At 44.8% G+C, this 20,308-nt stretch overlaps 1 protein-coding gene across 3 annotated transcripts; it reads right to left on the minus strand.

Moving 5' to 3' along the window:
• ZNF613 (zinc finger protein 613) lies at positions 1-19,115 on the minus strand. Of its 3 annotated transcripts, none has more exons than XM_042920676.1 (5): positions 19,058-19,115; positions 14,311-14,511; positions 11,527-11,653; positions 11,142-11,234; positions 1-2,598 (listed from the first exon to the last, which is right to left on the minus strand). In XM_042920676.1, the coding sequence occupies exons 2-5, from the start codon at positions 14,323-14,325 to the stop codon at positions 968-970; spliced, it is 1,866 nt and encodes a 621-aa protein (XP_042776610.1). In that variant the 5' UTR covers positions 14,326-14,511; positions 19,058-19,115; the 3' UTR covers positions 1-967. The 3 variants fall into 3 exon arrangements, with proteins under 3 accessions (XP_042776610.1, XP_042776609.1, XP_042776611.1); XM_042920675.1 differs by having other exon boundaries at positions 11,142-11,285; XM_042920677.1 differs by lacking the exons at positions 14,311-14,511; positions 19,058-19,115 and having other exon boundaries at positions 1-2,596; positions 11,527-11,618.
• Between the last annotated feature and the right edge of the window lie 1,193 nt (positions 19,116-20,308).

Here is a 20,308-nt window from a genome sequence, read left to right on the forward strand (position 1 = left end):
GATTCTTTAGTTCACTACTGTCAGCATCTGTAGATCATGTATGGAAATAGCTAATGAAAGGTTTTCTGAGCAGTGTGTGTACCGGCTGGGAACTGTCTTCTAGGCAAAGAACTTGACGGATATGTTATTCAGGAGTTCCGAGTAGTTGTTCCTTTGGGGGATATTTACAAAGTCAAACGCATCCAAATATGCCACGGTACAACACTGAATTAAATGTATTCAGCTTCCTTTTGAAGGACTTCAGTGGTCTAAAATTAACCGAATAAATTTAGAACCAAAATAATACAGGAGCTAACCAAATACTGATCCTGGGTGGGAATGAAAGGTTCATGCGCCCCCCCCAGAAAAGGGGGGGTGCACTGTTATAGTTCTAACCACTGATGTGCACCATCTACCACCTCCTTTGAATTAAGGAGTCACCATCACATCAATTAGGAGTCTGATTCAAGGTATATTGTCCTGAAATGCTCACTGTGTGGAATGAGTGTAGACTTCTGGCAGAAATCTCTGAAATATTCACTTTCACAGGGCGTATTCGCTGGATGTGTTTGCTGCTATTTTGCTGAAGACATTCCACAGTTGGTGTGCTCAGAGTCCTTTTTTTCTGTAGGATTTCCCCAGCCTGAGGATGCTTCAGTGACAGTCCTGCCACAGTCACTGCCTTCAAAGCTCTTCCAACAGTTTCTCTCCTGTGGGAACCGTCTGGCACCTAGTGAGGTCTTCTCTCTGGGGAAGGACTTTCCCACAGTCATTATATTTCTACCAGCTATGAGCTCACTGCTGATATGGGACCCGTGAGACACCTGGTAGGCTCTATCTTTCCACAAAGGCTTTCCGGATCTTTATTCGGTTTGTCTTTTTATACTATTCCCGGGCTTCACACTATGCGTCTCAGTATACGCCTGTCAGCCACACACTGACCTGGCAGGTTTTATTCAAGGGCTTTCCACCTAGATTGTATCACACTTTATGCCTGTGTGCTTTTTCCTGTGCAAACTCGGTTATCTGCTGGTGGTGCACATCTAGCACCTGGCTGTCCCACCGTGGCTGTGTTCCTATTTGCTAGGAGCCCGCAGAGGCGTAACGAAGTCTGAGCCGCTACAGAAGGCATTGGCCTGGACACATTAACAGGGTCTTTCTCCTGCGTGCTATCACTTGAACGTGATGGGCTGTGGCTCTCTGAGAAAGGATTCCCCACCGTGACTGGACGTACACCTTTCTCTCTTGCGTGCAACATTCCCTTATGGTAAACGAGGCAAGACAGGTGGGAGAAAGCCTTCCCACAGTCAGTGCACCTGTAGGGCCTCTCTCCTGTATGAGTCCTCCGGTGTCTGTTAAGGCACGACTTATCTCTAAAGGCCTTCCCGCAGTCACTGCAGGTATAGGGTTTCTCTCCTGTGTGAATCCTCCTGTGGTTAATGAGACCGGACTTGTGGGAACAGGATTTTCCACACTCACTACACACAAAGGGCGTCTTTCCAGTGTGAAATCGCTGATGGGATATGAGGCAGGTCTTCTGGCTAAAGCCTTTCCCACATTCGGTGCATACATAGGGTTTCTCTCCAGTGTGAATGCGTTGATGTTTAAGGAGATTGCCCTTCTGAATGAAGCCTTTTCCACAGTCACTGCATACGTAAGGTTTCTCCCCAGTGTGCGTCCGCTGGTGTACGATGAGATTGCCCTTCTGAATGAAGCCTTTCCCACAATCACTGCATATATACGGTTTCTCTCCCGTATGAGTCTTCTGATGGGCATTGAGCTGCGACTTCCAGCGGAATGTTTTGTCACACTGGGTGCATTCGTAAGGTTTTTCTCCTGTGTGAGTTCTCTGGTGTTCAATGAGCCTGGACTTTCTGGAAAATGCCTTGTCACACAGACTGCATCCATGGGGCTTCTCTCCCGTGTGAACTCTCTGATGGTTAATGAGCCGAGACTTCTTGAAGAAGCCTTTTCCACACTCACTGCACACATAGGGTTTCTCTCCTGTGTGAGTTTTCTGATGCACAAGGAGCCGTGATTTCTTGGGGAATGATCTGTCACATTCAGTGCACGCGTACCGCCTCTCTCCTATGTGCGTTTTCTGGTGTTCGGTGAGCCTGGACTTTCTGGAAAAGGCTTTGCCGCATATGCTGCATCCATGAGGCTTCTCTCCTGTGTGCACTCTCTGATGATCTGTGAGCCGAGACTTCTTGAAGAAGCCTTTTCCACACTCACCGCATACGTGGGGTTTCTCTGTCTTTTGAGTTCTCTGATGCTTGATGAATTGGGTATTTGTATTGGCAGAATTTCCACATTCAGGAAATTTAATTTCAATACAATACTGGTCATGCTTTGTACGGGAAAAGGATTTCATGTCCCCATTAACCTCAGTCAGGTTCTTTACTTCGTAGCTTCTGTTCCGGTTAACTGAACTTAAATTTGACTTCAGTGTTTTCCCATGTAAGTCAAAGATGTCATGACTTTGCCTTACGGGAAAATTACTTTTACTCCGATGAACAGTGTTTCCAAATGCATTATGTTCATGGCATTGTTTCATTCTCTTTGGACATCTTTGATTTTGCAAGTGCCCCTGTAGATGGCCACCATCTTTCTTGATCTCTAGGAAAGAAGAGAAGAATGAATCTTTCCATGAGCTTGATATATCAGCTTGATATACACTAAAACTATTTCTCAAGTGGATCTGTGTAGGTTGGTTCCTTATTGACAACCCTATGACCTCATTTTATTTTATTTTTAAAAAAAAAAAAATTTTTTTTTCAACGTTTTTTATTTATTTTTGGGACAGAGAGAGACAGAGCATGAACGGGGGAGGGGCAGAGAGAGAGGGAGACAGAATCGGAAACAGGCTCCAGGCTCCGAGCCATCAGCCCAGAGCCCGACGCGGGGCTCGAACTCACGGACCGCGAGATCGTGACCTGGCTGAAGTCGGACGCTTAACCGACTGCGCCACCCAGGCGCCCCGCTATGACCTCATTTTAAAGAAACTCCAGGAAATATGTTTGTTATCATTTGAACAAAGGTTAAGCACAATAATATAAGCAAAGAAAAAAGGGAAGAATAGTCAGTGCATAAATAAGGTTAGATCACTCAAAATGAATAAACATAGATTTGGCTCCTTTCTAACTGTGACCTTACAAAGCATGCTAAGAAAGTACAATAAAACCAAGTTCCCAGAGGAGATAGAAAAATATCTGTTTTAAAATGTTGTGGGACACATTCATACATCCATAAATCCTTAGGAAACTATGACCGTGTACCAGGCATTGTGCTGGTGATGAGGACATAGAAACACATTTCCTGTTTCCACTGAGCATACATTCTAGTTAGGAAAAACCAAGTTAAGCAAGCAGTGACAGAGAAAGCTGCAAAGCTACAAACTGAAAAGTGGGTTCAGGGAGCAATGGAGAGGGAGGTGGAGGGAGTCAGAACATAATGTGGAGAGAGGAAAGACAAGACTCGCTCACAACTTCAACTTGGGGGGAATTAATACACGTGAGGAATCAGGTCTTATTCTGAAGTATTTGACCTGGGCCAATTGACAGGTGGGTAGTGACTTTTAATGAGATGGGAAATATTATTGGGGTTTGGAATGTGGGAAAATTAAGCGAGCGTATCAGCCTTCAGAGGCGTTTTGGATAGCTGATACAGACACGAAGAGCTTGATTGGATATGCAAATCCTAAGAAAGGTCTCAACTAGAAATAACAGTGTAGAAATCACCAGTGTATAAATGTCACATAAAGACAGGAAACTGGTTGGGTTGGCACTTGGATAAATGAGTACATTGAAAGATGAAAGTACGGGACCATGTTTACAATTACTGGAACATTAGGAGTTTGGGTTTTTAAATGTTTATTTATTTATTTTTGAAAGAGAGAGTGTTGGGGCGGCGGGGAGGCAGAGAGAGAGGGAGACAGAGAAACCCAAGCAGGCTCTGTGCCGTCATCACAGAACCCCATGCGGGACTCGAACTCACAAACCGTGAGAGCATGACCTGAGATGAAATCAAGAATTGGATGTTCAACTGACTGAGCCACCCAGGCGCGCCAGGAGTTTGGGTTTTAAACAGCCCATGGACTGGGGCGCCTGGATGGTTCAGTCAGTTAAGGGTCCACCTCTTGATTTCAGCTCTGGTCATGATTTCACGGTTTGTGAGATCGAGCTCCACATCGGGCTCTGTGCTGACAGTGCAGAGCCTGCTTGGGATTCTCTCTCTCCCTCTCTTTCTGCCCCTCCCCAGCTCTCTCTCTCAAAACAAGTAAGTGAACATTAAAAAAAAAAAAAAAAAGCCCATGGAGGAAGACAAATACCATATGATTTCACTCATATGTGAACTTTAAGAAACAAAAACAGGGGCCCCGGGGTGGCTCAGTCTGTTAAGTGTCCGACTCTTGCTTTCAGCTCAGGTCATAATCTCATGGTTCATGAGGTTGAGTCCCGGGTCAGGATCCATACTGACTATGGAGCCTGCTTAAGACTCTCTCCGTCTCTCTCTGCTCCTCCCCTGCTCACAAGTGCATGCTCTCTCAAAAAAAGAAACAAAAATACACAAAGGGAAAAAAAAAAAGAGAGAGAGAGACAAACCAAAAAAACATACTCTCAACTATAGAAAACAAACTGACGGTTACCAGAGGGGAGGAGGGTGGGGGTAGGTGAAATAGGTGAAGGGGATTAAGATTGCGTTTATCTATCATGATCAGCACTGAGTAGTGCGTCTAATTGTTGAATCACTATATCGGACACCTGAAGTGAATATAACACCGTATGTTAACTATAGCGGAATTAAAACTAAAAATTTAATTAGAAACAAAAATACCAAAGGGGGGAAAAAAAAACCCAGGGAGAAGCAACAAACATTGTCTACATTAATAAGGGAAATAAACATGCCCATAGTCAGGAAATTACAAGGGTTGTAGACACTCTGTGCCAGGAACCAGGGCGAAAGACCAAATACGTGTTTCTTACATTACAATACCACACAAGGGGCTGTCACCTTCTTCTGTCACATTTACATTTTGTACTTGCACACAAGGAATATTCCAACTGTTCCCATGTCAGTGTAATGAGCCCCCAAATCGACACCTTGCCCCCAATAGCATCTTTTTCCAAAATTCTTTTTTTTTTAAGTTTACTTTTTTATTTTGAGAGAGAGAGAGAGAATGAGCGGGGGTGAAGAGGGCAGAAAGAGAAGGAGAAAGAGAGAATCCTAAGCAGGTTCCCTGCTGTCAGCACAGAGCCCGACATGGGGCTCAAACTCACGAACCGTGAGGTCATGACCTGAGCCGAAATCGAGAGTCGGACGCTTAATGGACTGGGCCAGCCAGGTGCCCCTCTTTCAAAATTCTACATATACATCTTGGTTTCCATCGACCCTTCTCCCACTCTGCGTCACTGTGAGCCGTTTCCCCTCGGTTTCTAAAGTACTCCTAGCTTTACCGTTCACTGACAATTAACTTCACCCAGCCCAGAACTGTAGTGCGAGACGCCTCATTCAAAGCTGAACCTCCACGTTTTACATGCCAATTTGTCCCGTTTTCTTTTTTTTTATGTTTATTATTTATTTTTGAGAGAGAGAGGAAGAGTGCACTCATGCATGCGAGCAGGGGAGGTGGAGAGAGAGAAGGGGGACAGAGGATCCAAAGTGGGCTCTGTATTGACAGCAGAGAGCTCGACGCGGGGCTCCGACTCACGAACCTGCAAGATCATGACCTGAGCCGAAGTCAGACACTCAACCAACTGAGCTGCCCAGAAGCCCCTGTTCTCTACTTTCTACTAAAATCCTACTTCTAGAATATATTGCTTTACTTCTTACTAAATTCAATTTCCTCCAGCACATATGAAGACTGTGGCTCAACCAATTAGGCTCAAGAGGGCCTGTTTTACAGCATCATATATAGACCAGCCCAGGCCATCACCCTGAAGCTAACAAAAACACACTCTCAAAAGAAAGGGTCTGGGAAACCCTGTGTTTAACAAATGGCCACCTTCTGATTCCTTGAGAGAGAGAGAGACACACACACAGAGCATGAGTAGAGAGGGGCAGAGAGAAAGGGAGACAGAATCAGAAGCAGGCCCCAGGCTCTGAGCGATCAGCACAGAGCCCAACGATGGGCTTGAACTCACGGACGGCGAGATCATGACCTCAGAGGAAGTTGGACGTTTAACTGACTGAGCCACCCAGGCACCTCTGTCCAAGGCTCTTCTTAATCTGTCCACATACGACACGAGATATACTCAATCCATATTTCCATCTCTAGTCCTAAACTCTCCCTGGACTCCTCTGCCATATCCAAACGCAGCATGCTAGCCTGGACACGCGTGAGCACAGTCTGATGTACAATGTGCAAAACAGAACTCACGACTCCTCAACCCACACCTCCTCCTCCGCACGTCGTCTTCATCTCAGAAATGGAAACTCTACTCCTTCCGGACTCGCACCGAAAGACTTCCTGTCATCCTGCTTCTGTGTCTTCTCTCGCAGCCTCTACGTACTTCAGTAGGAAATTATTTCTGCCCTCTTTATAAACACGTTCAGAAGCTGACCGACCCTCACCCTCTCTGCCCAGGTGTCCTGGACCATAGCAACAGGTTCCCAGCTGGACTTCAGCTCTCAGCCTGTCTGCTACCATCTCCTTTCTAAAAGTAGCCAAAGCCATCATTTTAAATAGAAATGATTTTGTATTCATTCTCTACTGAAAACTCCCTAATGCTTTCTTATCTCGTTATTTAAAAATATCAAGTCCTTGGGGCGCCTGGGTGGCTCAGTTGTTTAAGTGACTGACTCTTGATTTCAGTTCAGGTCATGATCTCACTGTTCATGAGTTCAAGCCCCACATTGGGCTCTGCGCTTACGGCACAGAGCCTGCTTGGGATTCTGTCTCTCCCTCTCTCTCTGCCCCTTCCCGGCCTGTCTTCTCTCTCTCTCTCTCTCTCTCTCTCTCTCTCTCTCTCTCTCTCAAAAATAAAAAAATATTTTAAAAACATCAAGTCCTTGAAATGTGCTTCCAAGGTCATACACGAGATGTCTAATCTAACTCCAGCCGCTACCCCATTGCCCTTATCTCCATGTGATCACCAGCCACTGTCCCTCTGGCTCCCTTCCCTGTACTCACACCAGCTTCCCTGAGGTTCCTCACACATGTTCCTGCCTCAGGCCTTTGAACTTGCAATGATGTCCTCTGGCAGCTCAGTTCACCCGAGGCCCTCACACTCCTCATACAGCTGCTCAAAGGCGTCTTACCAAAGAGTTACTCCCATCCCTGAAGACCTAAGCTTAGAGGCCCCAGCTAGACTCCCAGCTCCTCCAGCAGCTCTGGGGCCTCGCACACAATTCCACTGCTGTCCCACCGATCTTCCCGGACTTTTCCCCACAAGACGTTACACTTATTTGCTTGTTTCGATCAACTTTGTTTCCCCTCGTACAACGTCATCTCTGAAAATAATTTGTTATTGCTGTTGTTGCTCACAGCTGTCAGTGCCCACGTGTACAAGGCTACCAAAAAACCATTTAAGGTAATCAGAAAATATTTTAAACAATGAACCAAGGAAAGATCCTCATGTATGGAACACATTAAAAAGACTCCTTCATCCTATACACCAACAATGAAGCGACAGAAAGAGAAATCAAGGAATCGACCCCATTTACAGTTGCACCAAAAACCATAAAATACCTAGGAATAAATCTAACCAAAGAGGTGAAAAATATATACACTGAAAACGATAGAAAGCTCATGAAAGAAACTTAAGACACAAAAACATGGAAGAAGATTCCATGGTCCTGGAGAGGAAGAACAAATATTGTTAAAATGTCAATACTACCCAAAGCAATCTACATATTCAATGCAATCCTTATCAAAGTAACACCAGCATTCTTCACAGAGCTAGAACAAATAATCCTAAAATTTGTACAGAACCAGAAATGACCCCGAATAGCCAAAGCAATCTTGAAAAAGAAAACCAAAGCAGGAGGCATCACAATCCCAGACTTCAAGTTATACTACAAAGCTGTAATCATCAAGACAGTATGGTACTGGCACAAGAACAGACACTCAGATCAATGGAATAGAATAGAGAACCCAGAAATGGACCCACAAACGTATGGCCAACTAATCTTTGACAAAGCAGGAAAGAATATCCAATGGAATAAAGACAGTCTCTTCAGCAAGTGGTGCTGGGAACACTGGACAGCGACATGCAGAAGAATGAACCTGGACCACTTTCTTACACCATACACAAAAAGAAACTCAAAATGGTTGAAAGACCTCAATGTAAGACAGGAAGCCATCAAAATCCTCGAGCAGAAAGCAGGCAAAAACCTCTTTGATGTTGGCCGCAGCAACTTCTTACTCAACACGTCTCCGGAGGCAAGGGAAACAAAAGCAAAAATGAACTACTGGGACCTCATCAAAATAAAAAGCTTCTGCACAGTGAAGGAAACAATCAGCAAAACTAAAAGGCAACCGACAGAACGGGAGAAGATATTTACAAACGACATATCAGATAAAGAGTTAGTATCCAAAATCTAAAGAACTTCTCAAACTCCACACCCAAAAAACAAATAATCCAGTGAAGAAAAGGGCAAAAGACATGAATAGACACTTCTCCAAGGAAGACATCCAGATGGCCAACCGACACATGAAAAAATGCTCCACATCACTCATCATCAGGGAAATACAACTCAAAACCGCAATGAGATACCACCTCACACCTGTCAGAATGGCTAACATTAACAACTCAGGCAACAGCAGATGTTGGCGAGGATGCAGAGAAAGAGGATCTCTTTTGCATTGTTGGTGGGAATGCAAGCTGGTGCAGCCACTCCCGAAAACAGTATGGAGGCTCCTCAAAAAACTAAAAATAGAACTACCCTACGACCCAGCAATTGCATTACTAGGCATTTATCCACGGGATACAGGTGTGCTGTTTCAAAGGGACACATGCACCCCCATGTTTATAGCAGCTCTATCAACAACAGCCAAAGTATGGAAAGAGCCCAAATGTCCATCGATGGATGAATGGATAAAGAAGATGTGGTATATAGATACACAATGGAGTATTACTTGGCAATCAGAATGAAATCTTGCCATTTGCAATTACGTGTTTGGAACTGGAGGGTATTATGCTAAGTGAAATTAGTCAGAGAAAGACAAAAATCATATGATTTCACTCATATGAGGACTTTAAGAGACAAAACAGATGAACATAAGGGAAGGGAAAGAAAATAATATAACAACAGGGAGGGGAACAAAACAGAAGAGACTCATAAAGATGGAGAACTGAGAGTTACTGAAGGAGTTGTGGGAGGGGGGATGGGCTAAATGGGTAAGGGGCATTAAGGAATCTACTCCTGAAATCACTGTTGCACTATATGCTAAGTTGGATGTAAATTTTAAAAAAGAAAAAATAAAATTAAAAAAAAGAAAAAAAAAGACTCCTTCCAATACAGTTGACCTTGACTTTAGGAAAAGGGAAGCAAATTCTATATAAGCAAGAGACAGCATATTATGGAGACTGTTGATCGAAGAGAAATTTCTGTCCTATATAAGACTGGTAATGTGATTAGTTGGGATTTAATGTTGGTGATTATCATAAGGAAAAGGAAAGATTCAAGGGAATGAATCCAGCAGTCTCATTTAGGAAGACTAAAAGAAAGATCAGAAAGAATAATTATACAAGGAAATTAAAGCAATGATGTAGTCTGGGCGGAGAACAAAGAATGAGAAATTTTAAGAAATCAAAAGGCTTTAAATAAGGGAGCTAAGGAGGTAGGGAAGTGTCGAGGAAAAAAGACACACTTCACCGCCCCAGGTTCCCACAGAAAATGCCCCAAACCCTTACAATTTCCTAAGTGATAAGAGCACTCAGCATCTTCTGTTCTAATGTTTGGTTTCTGACCTCGGTTCCTGACACAGGGTTCATAAATCCCTTGGAATTTCCTGGGTGATAAGAGTATCTTTTGTTCTAATAAGGTGACTCTGGGTGGGCTGCTGGATGGGGGCTGGTCAGCAGAAAGACCAGGCCTGATTAGAAGCTTGGAACTTTCAGCCCCACCCTCCATCCTCCAGAAAGAAGAGACTGGAGAGAGAGTTCATGATTGATCGTGTGTGTAATGAAGCCTCCAGAAAATCCCTGTACTATGGGGTTCAGGGAGCTTCCGGGTTGCTGAACGCATGGAGGTGTGGCGAGACAGAGGCCTGTAGAGGGATGAAAGCTCTGTGCCCCTTTCCACATACCTCTCCCTACACATCTCTTCCACCTGGATGTTCATCTGTATGCTTTACCATATCCTTTTATAACAAACTAGTAAACAATAAGTATTTCCCCAAATTCTCTGAATTATTCTAGCAAATAATCAAATTCAAGGTGGAGGAGGTCATGGGAACCTCGAATTTGTAGCCAAGTCAGACAGAAGCTGTGAGTAACCTGATTGATATCTAAAGCGGGGGGCAGTCTCATGGGATCTGCCCTTAACCTATGGGATCTAACACTACCCTCCAGGTAGACAATGTCAGAACTGAGTTCAATCGTAAGACACCCAGCCGGTGTCACAAAGAACTGCTTGGTGTGGGGAGAAACCCCAACACGTAGCATCAGAAGTTCTGTGCATGTGGCCGTGGTGTCAAAGGAGAGATACGAGAGGTTTTCTACAGAGCCCGGATGCAAGATGGGAAGATCAGAAGTTACGTCCCTCCCAAATTCACATGTTGAAATCCTAACTCCCAATCAAAACCGGAAGTGAATGTTAGGAAGGGAAAATGACGTTATCCAAAGGGACAGGAAGGGGCACTAGTCAGAAGACGGGGCTCAAATTGAACACTTCTCTTTGGAGAGAGGTGTGGAAGGTGGACTTTCAGAGCAAGGGAAGCAGAAAGAACAGGTGATGATACAGCACCGGGCAAAGAAGGCTGATGAGATTTGAAGATTCGAAAAAGAAACCCAGAGAGAAAAATAACGGAGACCTGTATGAAACAACCACGAATTGAACCCAAGCAGAGACAGGTCCTCTAAGCACCTAAAAGAGAAAGGACCCTTCTACGGGAGATTCTCACAGCTCTGTGACACACGTCCTCAGACACCCTTGCAGCCGTGACACTCTGAGTGACTAAATGCGACCTCCTCACCATCTTCCCCACTGGCTCTCACCTGGACAGATCCGACGGCGGGTTTCATCTTCTGTCATCCACCGTCCCCCTCGTTCCAGTCTGGAGAGTGCAGCCGGCATGCTGGCCACATACCCTGTTCGTGGGAAACGACAGAAGAGGCAGGCTCTGTGAACTGGGCTGTGGTCTGCCAACACAGAACAACGTTCTATTTCAGGGGCCATGCAATTGCAATTTCCAGGCAGGCAAAGAGAAAGGGCTTGTCTCGGGAAAGGCACATGACACCCTCGAATCTGGGGCCAGAGGGGACGGACTGAGAACCTGCATGTCAGAGCAGCACAGACACGCCAGAGCTCTCCGAAGCTGACAGAGGAAAGGCCACTGACTGGGAACCCCCTAAAAGAGAGACACAGGGGAGCTGTCCTCACCCACTGACACCAGGTTCCTGAAGTTCTCCAGCATCACGTCCCGGTACAGGTCCTTCTGGGCGGGGGCCAGGAGCCGCCACTCCTCCTGGGTGAAGTCCACAGCCACATCCTCCAGTGTCAGCGATTCCTGTAACAACACAGTCCTGTTTAACATGACTGTTCCTCGAGTTCCTGAAACGGAAGGAATATAAGGGGAGTTGTTCTCATTTTCGCCACATAGGCCACATATGTACATTTAGGTCTTTGGATATATTTTTTTAATTTATTATTTTTTGTTTTATTTTTAATTTTATTAAAAATTTTTTTAATGTTTATTTATTTTTCTTTCTTTTTTTTTTTAACGTTTATTTATTTTTGAGACAGAGAGAGACAGAGCATGAACGGGGGAGGGTCAGAGAGAGAGGGAGACACAGAATCCGAAACAGGCTCCAGGCTCTGAGCTGTCAGCACAGAGCCCGACGCGGGGCTCAAACTCACGAACCACGAGATCGTGACCTGAGCCAAGGTCAGACGCTTAACTGACTGAGCCACTAAGGCACCCCAGATATTTTTTAAACTATGTTGCTATAGAAGCAAAATACATCCATGTTTAAAGTATGTATAATAAAATACTCAGTAAGCGTGCAGTGAAGCATCATTCAACAAATCAGAAGTTTCTGAAATAAGTAGTCATTAAATTCTGCTAAACTAAAAACATTTGCAATATATGTATTTGAAGCACTGGCTATATATATACATGAAGAAGAATCACACTTTTGCTATATAACTCTGTAATCATTGGAGTTTTTTACCTTTAAAATATATCCAGGCTGTTCTATGGGGTTAATATTTAAAAGGTAACAGAAGGAGATGGCACCTGGATGGCTCAGTCGGCTCACTCTTGATTTAGGCTCAGGTCATGATCTCACAGTTCGTGGGTTTGAGCCTTGAGTCACAGGGCCTGCTGGGATTCTCTCTCTCCCTCTGCCCCTCCCTCACTCACACACACACTCCCTCTCTCAAAATAAATAAACTTTAAAAATATACTGTATTCCAATGGGGTGCCTGGGTAGCTTAGTCAGTCAAGCGTCTGACTTTGGTTCAGGTGTTGATCTCACAGTTCAGGATTCAAGCCTCACGTCAGGGTGCTGACAGCTCAGAGCCTGCACCCTGGTTCAGATTCTGTGTTTCCCTCTCTCTCTTCCTCTCCCCCACTTTCTCTCTCTTTCTCAAAAATAAACTTTAAAAAAATCCTTAAAAATATACTGGATCTCAAAAAACAAATAAAATAGGGGCGCCCAGGGGCACCTGGGTGGCTCAGTCAGTTAAGGGTCCAACTTCAGCTCAGGTCATGATCTCACGGTTCATGGGTTCAAGACCCACGTCGGGCTCTGTGCTGACAGCTCGGAGCCTGGACCCTGCTTCTGATTCTGTCTCCCTCTCTCTCTGCCCCTTCCCTGCTCATGCTGTCTCTCTCTGTCTTTCAAAAATAAATAAATGTAAAAAAAAAATTTTTTTTAAATATTGGTGCCTGGGTGGTTCAGTTGGTTAAGCATCCGACTTCAGCTCAGGTCATGATCTCGTGGTCTGTGGGTTCAAGCCCTGCATCGGGCTCTGTGCTGACAGCTCAGAGCCTGGAGTCTGCTTCAGATTGTGTCTCCCTCTCTCTCTGCCCCTCCCCTGCTCATGCTCTGTCTCTCTCTCTCAAAAATAAACAAACATTAAAAAAATTAGTAAATAAAATAAAATAGGAGACAGTAGAAATTGGCTTTGAACATGAGCAAGGAGCATGTACTATTTTACATTAAGGGGGAGTTTGAAAGCAAACCGCCTGGATCCCAACAACCTTACCCAACAACAGTACCTTCAACTCTCTACTGCCATATTTGAACTCAAACACCAACCAGTTCAGCCCCCTGTTCATAAGGACTTTTTTTTTTTTTTTTTTTTTTTTTTTTTTTTTAAATTTTTTTTCAACGTTTTTTATTTATTTTTGGGACAGAGAGAGACAGAGCATGAACGGGGGAGGGGCAGAGAGAGAGAGGGAGACACAGAATCGGAAACAGGCTCCAGGCTCCGAGCCATCAGCCCAGAGCCTGATGCGGGGCTCGAACTCACGGACCGCGAGATCGTGACCTGGCTGAAGTCGGACGCTTAACCGACTGCGCCACCCAGGCGCCCCATAAGGACTTTTTAAAGTCATGCAGTCCTTCCATTTTCTTAGGTCACCTGGGTTTTATTTTCAGATTAACCCTGACGGCCGCAAGGCTGGATCCATGGGCCCTCTCGTTATGGTCCCAGAAAAAACTGTGCCCACTGAGGTCTCCTGGTCTATTCTCAAAGAGGCCTCTGAGGAACCCTGTTGTGCATTTAGGAGAAAGTTGAAGTTCAAGACACCATATCACGTCTAGGAAGCACCCCTAGACAAAAGTCCGGATGCCTAGGTGCCATGAAATATATAGTGACATCCTTGCGGAACCAGTCTGCTTTCTCCTCAGTCATGGTCTATCCTGTGATCATCGTGATTCTCCGGTTGTGATGGCCATCAGAGACATCAGACATAAGCGGACAGCTAACGTAGCCCAAAAGATGCTCCAGTCACACGGGATGTTCTAACACGAGTTAGTGTGGATCCTAACAACAACATGTTCCTGAGCCTATCTGCCTCGATACTGGAGTTGGAATCTAAATCTATTTCTGCACAAATCCTATTTACCACTGTACACTCTTCCACTTAATTCAGTTGCATTTTAAAGTCCTCCAAAAATCAATCACAGAATGAAGGGAAGAATAAAATAAAGTCACCTGGTCCTTAATCATTTTCTTCTGTTATTGGAAAACAGCCAGTAACGGGGACGCTGTGTCTCTAGTTTTTCCTTGCATTGCCCTAAATTCCTGGTTAGAAATCTTGGTCTCTGGTCAGTGGTGTCCCCACAAATGACCGCACGCAGGTCCTGAGACCCGCTCCTTGCTTCGCTTGATGGATCTTGCTCCCAGAGCTGGGACCTGTGGGCTGAAAAGTAAGTTCACTTTGAGTGCACATTTCCTCTGGGCCCAGATGCTATCACTGCTACTGTCACTCACCTGATTTCAAGGCCATCTGTCCCTTTGTATGGAGCCCCAGAGGCTACTGCACTCTGGAGCAAAGAAACACCAGACTGTGAGTGTGTGGGCACTTTCTTCTAGGAAGTGAAAGTGGGGTCTGCAAAAGGCGCCATGAAAGGAGAGACAACACAGCGTGACGCCCCCAACAGGGGCCTCTCACACAGGTCAGTGTTTGGGAGGAGAAGAAGTAAAAGGTGAGAATTTGGACATCTATTCTTTTAAAATCACATGTGTTCGTGTACCTGCTCAAAAGTCTTCATACATGGCTCAGTTTGAAGACCCAATGTGCTCAGCAAAGCATTATCTAACAAACCATTTTCATTAATTGTTATGTGAAAGAAACAAAGACAAACCAATGGGAAAAAAATTAAAGCATATTGAACAAGGCTATTCTTTCTGGCTATATGCACATTGAATGAAACTATAAAAACATGCTTTATATAAACCGAGTTCAGGGGCGCCTGGATGGCTCAGTCGGTTAAGCGTCCGGCTTTAGTTCAGGTCGTGATCTTGCAGTTCATGAGTTCGAGTCCCGCATTGGGCTCTGTGCTGACAGCTCAGAGCCTGGAGTGTGCTTCCGATTCTGTGTCTCCCTCTCTCTCTGTCCCACTGCTCCTCACCCCGCTTGCACTCTGTCGCTCAAAGATAAACATTAAAAAAAAAATGTTTTTAATAAAAAATAAAAAAAATAATAAGCCAAGTTCAAGAAAGTCATAGTAGTGCCTGGCTGGCCCAATCAGTGAAGCATGTGACTCGATCTCAGGGTTGTGGGTTTGAGCCCCATGATGGGTACAGAGATTACTTTAAAAAGGTAAAATCTTGGGGCGCCTGGGTGGCTCAGTTAAGCGTCTGACTTCAGCTCAGGTCATGATCTCACTGTCTGTGAGTTTGAACCCCACATTAGGCTCTATGTTGCCAGCACAGAGCTCGCTTCAGATCCTCTGTCCCCCTCTCTGCCCTTCCCCTGTTCATGTGCGTGTGCATGTACTCTCTCAAAACTAAATGAACTTAAAAAAAAAGGGTAAAATCTTTAAAAGAAAGAAAGAAAGAGAAAGAAAGCCATTATCTCTGGGGAGGGGAGGGGGTGGATTAGAGGCCATCACTTAAGTTGCATTTGCAGTCAGTGAATTTTTTTTAAAAGATTTTTATTTGTTTATTTATTTTTAAGTAATCTCTACACCCAACGTGGGGCTCAAACTCACAACCCCAAGAACAAGAGTGGCATACTCCTCCGAATGAGCCAGCCAGGCGCCCCGCGATCAGTTTATTTCTTTAAAAAGTACCAGTGACCAACAAAACAAAACAAAACAAATCAGGTACATCATGAAGGAAAATTCCCACTGAATGACAATGACAGAGTGGGAAGTTTCAAGGGCCCATAACTCCACGAAACATCAAAAAAAACAAGCAAGAACTGTCAGAATAAAGAACAAAACAAAACCTTTATCATAACTCTGAAGAACTCTAAACTCATAGGTTTATAGCAGCAGAGTGATCACTCAATCAAGAAAGAGGCAACTTGGGGGGTGCCTGGGTGGCTCAGTCTGTTAAGCGTCCAACTTCAGCTGAGGTCATGATCTCATGGTTCATGGGTTCGAGTCCCGCGTCTGGCTGTGTGCTGACAGCTCAGAGCCTGGAGCCTGCTTCCGATGCTGTGTCTCCCTCTCTCTCTGCCCCTCCCCCCTACTCATGCTCTGTCTCTCTCTGTCTCTCAAAAATGAATAAACGTTAAAAATAAAGAAGAAAGAAATAAAAGCACCAGTGCATACTGGGGAATGTATAAAGCCAAGTACATGCACAGGGCAGGACACCTGCTCAGAAAAAAACCTGAGAAGACCCTAAGCTTTCCCTCTGGCTGATCTCTACACTCAATGCAAGTAGGAAACGAACGGTAAGGCAGAGTTGTAAACAAAATAGTCTGGCTAAGCACTGAAGGAGCACCCCAGGATACAACACACAACCATGAGGCATACCAAGTGAAACAAGCCAGACACCAAAGGTCACATGTTGTATGATTCCACTTCTATGAAATATCCAGAATAGGTAAATCCACAGAGACAGAAAGCAGATTGGTGGTTGTCACAGTCTGGGGGAGCAGGGGAGTATAGAGTGACTGCTTAATTGTTAGAGGATTCCTCTCAGAGTGATAAAAATGCTCTGGAAATAGACAGAAGTGGTGAGGGCACAATGTTATATATGTACTGAAACCCACTGCATTGTTGACTTTAAAATAGTTAACGTTGTTTTGTGAATTTCATTCAATAAAAACAATCCAACACGTCCTAAATATGTTCAGTGAAACAATAAAGTACCTTCTTTAAAGCCAAGAACAAGAAAAGGATGAGCAGTAACACCTCGTTACATAATCTGTACCTATTCTGGAAATGCTACCCAGTTAATTTCATAAAGAATCAAGTAAGAGAAAAAAAGAATCAAATAAGAATAGTCAGTATCAGAGAAGAGGAAGGATATGATTAAAAGTTCCTTCAATGTGATTAAGTAAGGGTCAGAACTTCAGAGATTCGAGTAAACATATACCAAAAATAAGTTTTTCATCTTATATTTTATGAACTAAAAAAACAATATTTCTGGTATAAAAAAATAAGTTTTTGGTCAGATGGCTGATTATAGGACTTCTATCTAAAAGTGGATAGCATTCTGGGGGCACCTGAGTGACTCAGTCAGTTAAGCATCTGACTTTGGCTCAGGTCATGATCTTGTGGTTTGTGAGTTCGAGCCCTGCGTCAAACTCTGTGCTGACAATCAGAGCCTGAAGCCTGCTTCGCATTCTGTGTCTCCCTTTCTCTGTCCCTCCCCTGCTCACATTCTCTCTCTCTCCAAAATAAATAAACATAAAAAAAAATTAAATAGACAGCATTCCAAAACACACATTTCTTACAGCAGTGTTACGTGACTGACTATTTTAGGGGAATGGCTTAACACTTCGTATTGAACACTTTCAATAGAGATTTTGCTAGAATCCAAAAAAAAATCCACTTTTAGGAAAAGTTGCAAAAGAAATAATGGAACAAGCAGGCCAAGTTGATATAAAAGTATAATTTTAGGTCTGCTAATAGAGAATTAATTGAATGAATAAAAGTATACACATCCAGTGAAATATTATGCAGCTATGAGAAATGCTAACAATCTATATTTAGTGAAAAGATATATACCTTGAAGTTATGCATAGCATAAGCACATGAAAAGATGCCCAATATCATTCTTCTTCAGAGAAATGAACATCAAGACCACAATTGAGATATAGTAAAAAAAAATAAAAAAAAAAAAAAAAAGAAAGAAAGAAAGAAAAAGAAAAAAGAAAATTGCAAGCGTTGATGAATATGTGGAGGAAATGGAACCCTCATAACTGCTCGTGGGAATGTAAAATGGTGCAGCCACTTTGGAAAATAGTCTGGTGGTTCCTCCAACAGTTAAACATATTTACCGTGTGACCCAGCAATTCCACACCAGGTTTATATCCAGAAGTAAAGGCATGTCCACACAAAACTTTGCACACACGGGCGCCTGCGTGGATCAGTTCCCTGAATCGTCTGACTCTTGATTTCCACGCAGGTCCCGATCTCACAGCCATGAGAAAGAGCCCCACTTCGGCTCTGTGCTAACGGTGTCAAGCCTGCTTGCGATTCTCTCTCCCTCTCCCCTCTCCCTGCCTCTCCCTCGCTCTCTCTCACCATAAATACATAAACTTTAAAAATATATATATTATTTTACTTGTGTTACAGTGGCATCGAAAAGAAGTGTTTCCAAGTGTGTGTGTATGTGTACACACAGTAAACTTCCAGAAAGGGCAAAATCCTCATCTTTAGTAGAAACCTTCCCACTTTCGTTGTGTTTAATGCTCGATTTCCAACAAAGCTCTCATATCTAGGGGGTCGAGAGGAAGAGATGCGACCCCGAGGAAGAGAGGAAGAGAGGAAGGAAGGCAAACTAGGGCTTGGACTGGAAGGGCTGACAGGGAAGGAAACGTCGGAACCCACCCACCCACCTGCTTCAGCCCTCACAAACCTCTCAAGGGCCGACACACCTGGACTTCCCCCAAACACTCGTCACCCCCCACCCTGGAATAATCCCGAAACCTGTACCAGACACCTGTGCTCGCTAACCGCGCGCCCTCGCTCCTGTCAATGAGCCACAGGGTAAAACCCGAATCAGAAGCGGACACCGCTTTCATTAACAAAATCCACTTCCAAAACTAGTCCTCAGTCGCCGGGCGCTACAGACGGGCACCGAACCCTGACCACAGACTCGGAAACGTGGATCTCGACAGACGTGTAATCACTGACCCTCACAATCCTTCAGGACCGACTCCAGAGGCACTGCACCCACACACACCCGACCACGGGCTCCCACTTCCGTCCTCTCCCCACGGACCCCACAGTCACCTCGGTCCTCTCACCCTGTTCCCCAGACGGACCCACACACAGACCTGAGGTTCTAGAGACCCCACGACGACCGCCTACAAACTGCACTTCCGCGAATTCTCCTGCCGCGCCCGTGCCCAGCTCCCCGCCAGCGACGGCGGCCGGCGAGGGCCAGCGGCGTTTCTACGGAGCACGGACGCCTGGACTTCCGGCTTTTCCCGGAGTCAATATGTCCGCGCCCATCTGGCCACGGGTGTCCCAGGCGGCCATCCTTCTGTACTTGACGTACAGAAGGCGAAGTAGTCCTATTGGCGAGTCGCCAGGAAAGGCTCGGCACACTGAGCACCTACGGAAAACACTCCCATTTCTCGCACCTTAAATCTTGCGCTGCAGACCGCACGGATATTCAGAAGCCCGAGTTTACACAAGACAAACATGGGGTAATAAGCTATGTCCATCTCAGCGGGCTCGCGAGAAAAGTAAACGACTTTGCGCAAAGAAACATTGCGGAAAGACACAAGGCGCAGTCATCTTAGAAGTTGGGTGTCTCTACAAAGGAAAACACCTGTCAATGGAGAATAAAGGGCAAACATAAAGGGTAAATACCCCAGGAACGCTGATGACTGGATATAGAGGGCAAGAGGAAGATTTGGAGAATCTTCAGTATCTTCTCCAGTATCTGGAGAAGCACTCACCAATATAGGGAGAGCGATAATGCCATCCAAGGAAGTAAAGAACAGCGACTGGAAGAAACCAAGCTTCCTTTGGGGAGGTGGAGGGAGACACTGCAGCAGGATTCTCACACAGAGAGATGGGACACATAGGCTTTTCAGTCCAATAAGCAACTTTATCTGTCGTGCCTGCACAGGCTCAGTGGGTTCATACCCAAAAAACTGAGCCTCGGGCACAGAGGAGTGTAGCTTTTATGCAATTTATACTTCTTTGTCTCCCATGTATGGTGACATACAGTCTGACCGGACACAGTCCAAGTTACAGAGTAATGTCAGAGCTACGCACATGCCTATAGGAGTTGATTGGGCCATGTTACCTTCCTTTGTTCTGAGGAGGCCTCCACCACATTCCTTAGGGAGGGACTCTACCACATTTCCTCCTTTGATGCTGGGACCCCCTTCCTTTGGGTCAAAGAGCATCACCTTGGTTTAGAGGTATGTATTTCCATAACATCATCACATGCATGGCCATTTCTTTTTGACCATTGCCTCAATGAGCCTGGCGACAGACGGCATAACCAGGGGAGCTAGGCAAGGTAGGATTAAGCAAGTTCCCAAAATCAAGAGAATAATATCTATGAGGGT

This window comes from Panthera leo, chromosome E2, assembly GCF_018350215.1.
Source record: "Panthera leo isolate Ple1 chromosome E2, P.leo_Ple1_pat1.1, whole genome shotgun sequence".
NCBI classification, from domain to species: Eukaryota; Metazoa; Chordata; class Mammalia; order Carnivora; family Felidae; genus Panthera; species Panthera leo.

Bases quoted from the DNA above. Each gene is read 5' to 3' on its own strand.
- ZNF613 (XM_042920675.1), bottom strand. The intron at 11,286-11,526 runs GTGAGGACAGCT...CTGTGTTGGCAG, and splicing joins CAGGAACCTGGTGTCAGTGG to ACCACAGCCCAGTTCACAGA. The intron at 2,599-11,141 runs GTGAGAGCCAGT...CTTCTTTCCTAG, and splicing joins CCGCCGTCGGATCTGTCCAG to AGATCAAGAAAGATGGTGGC.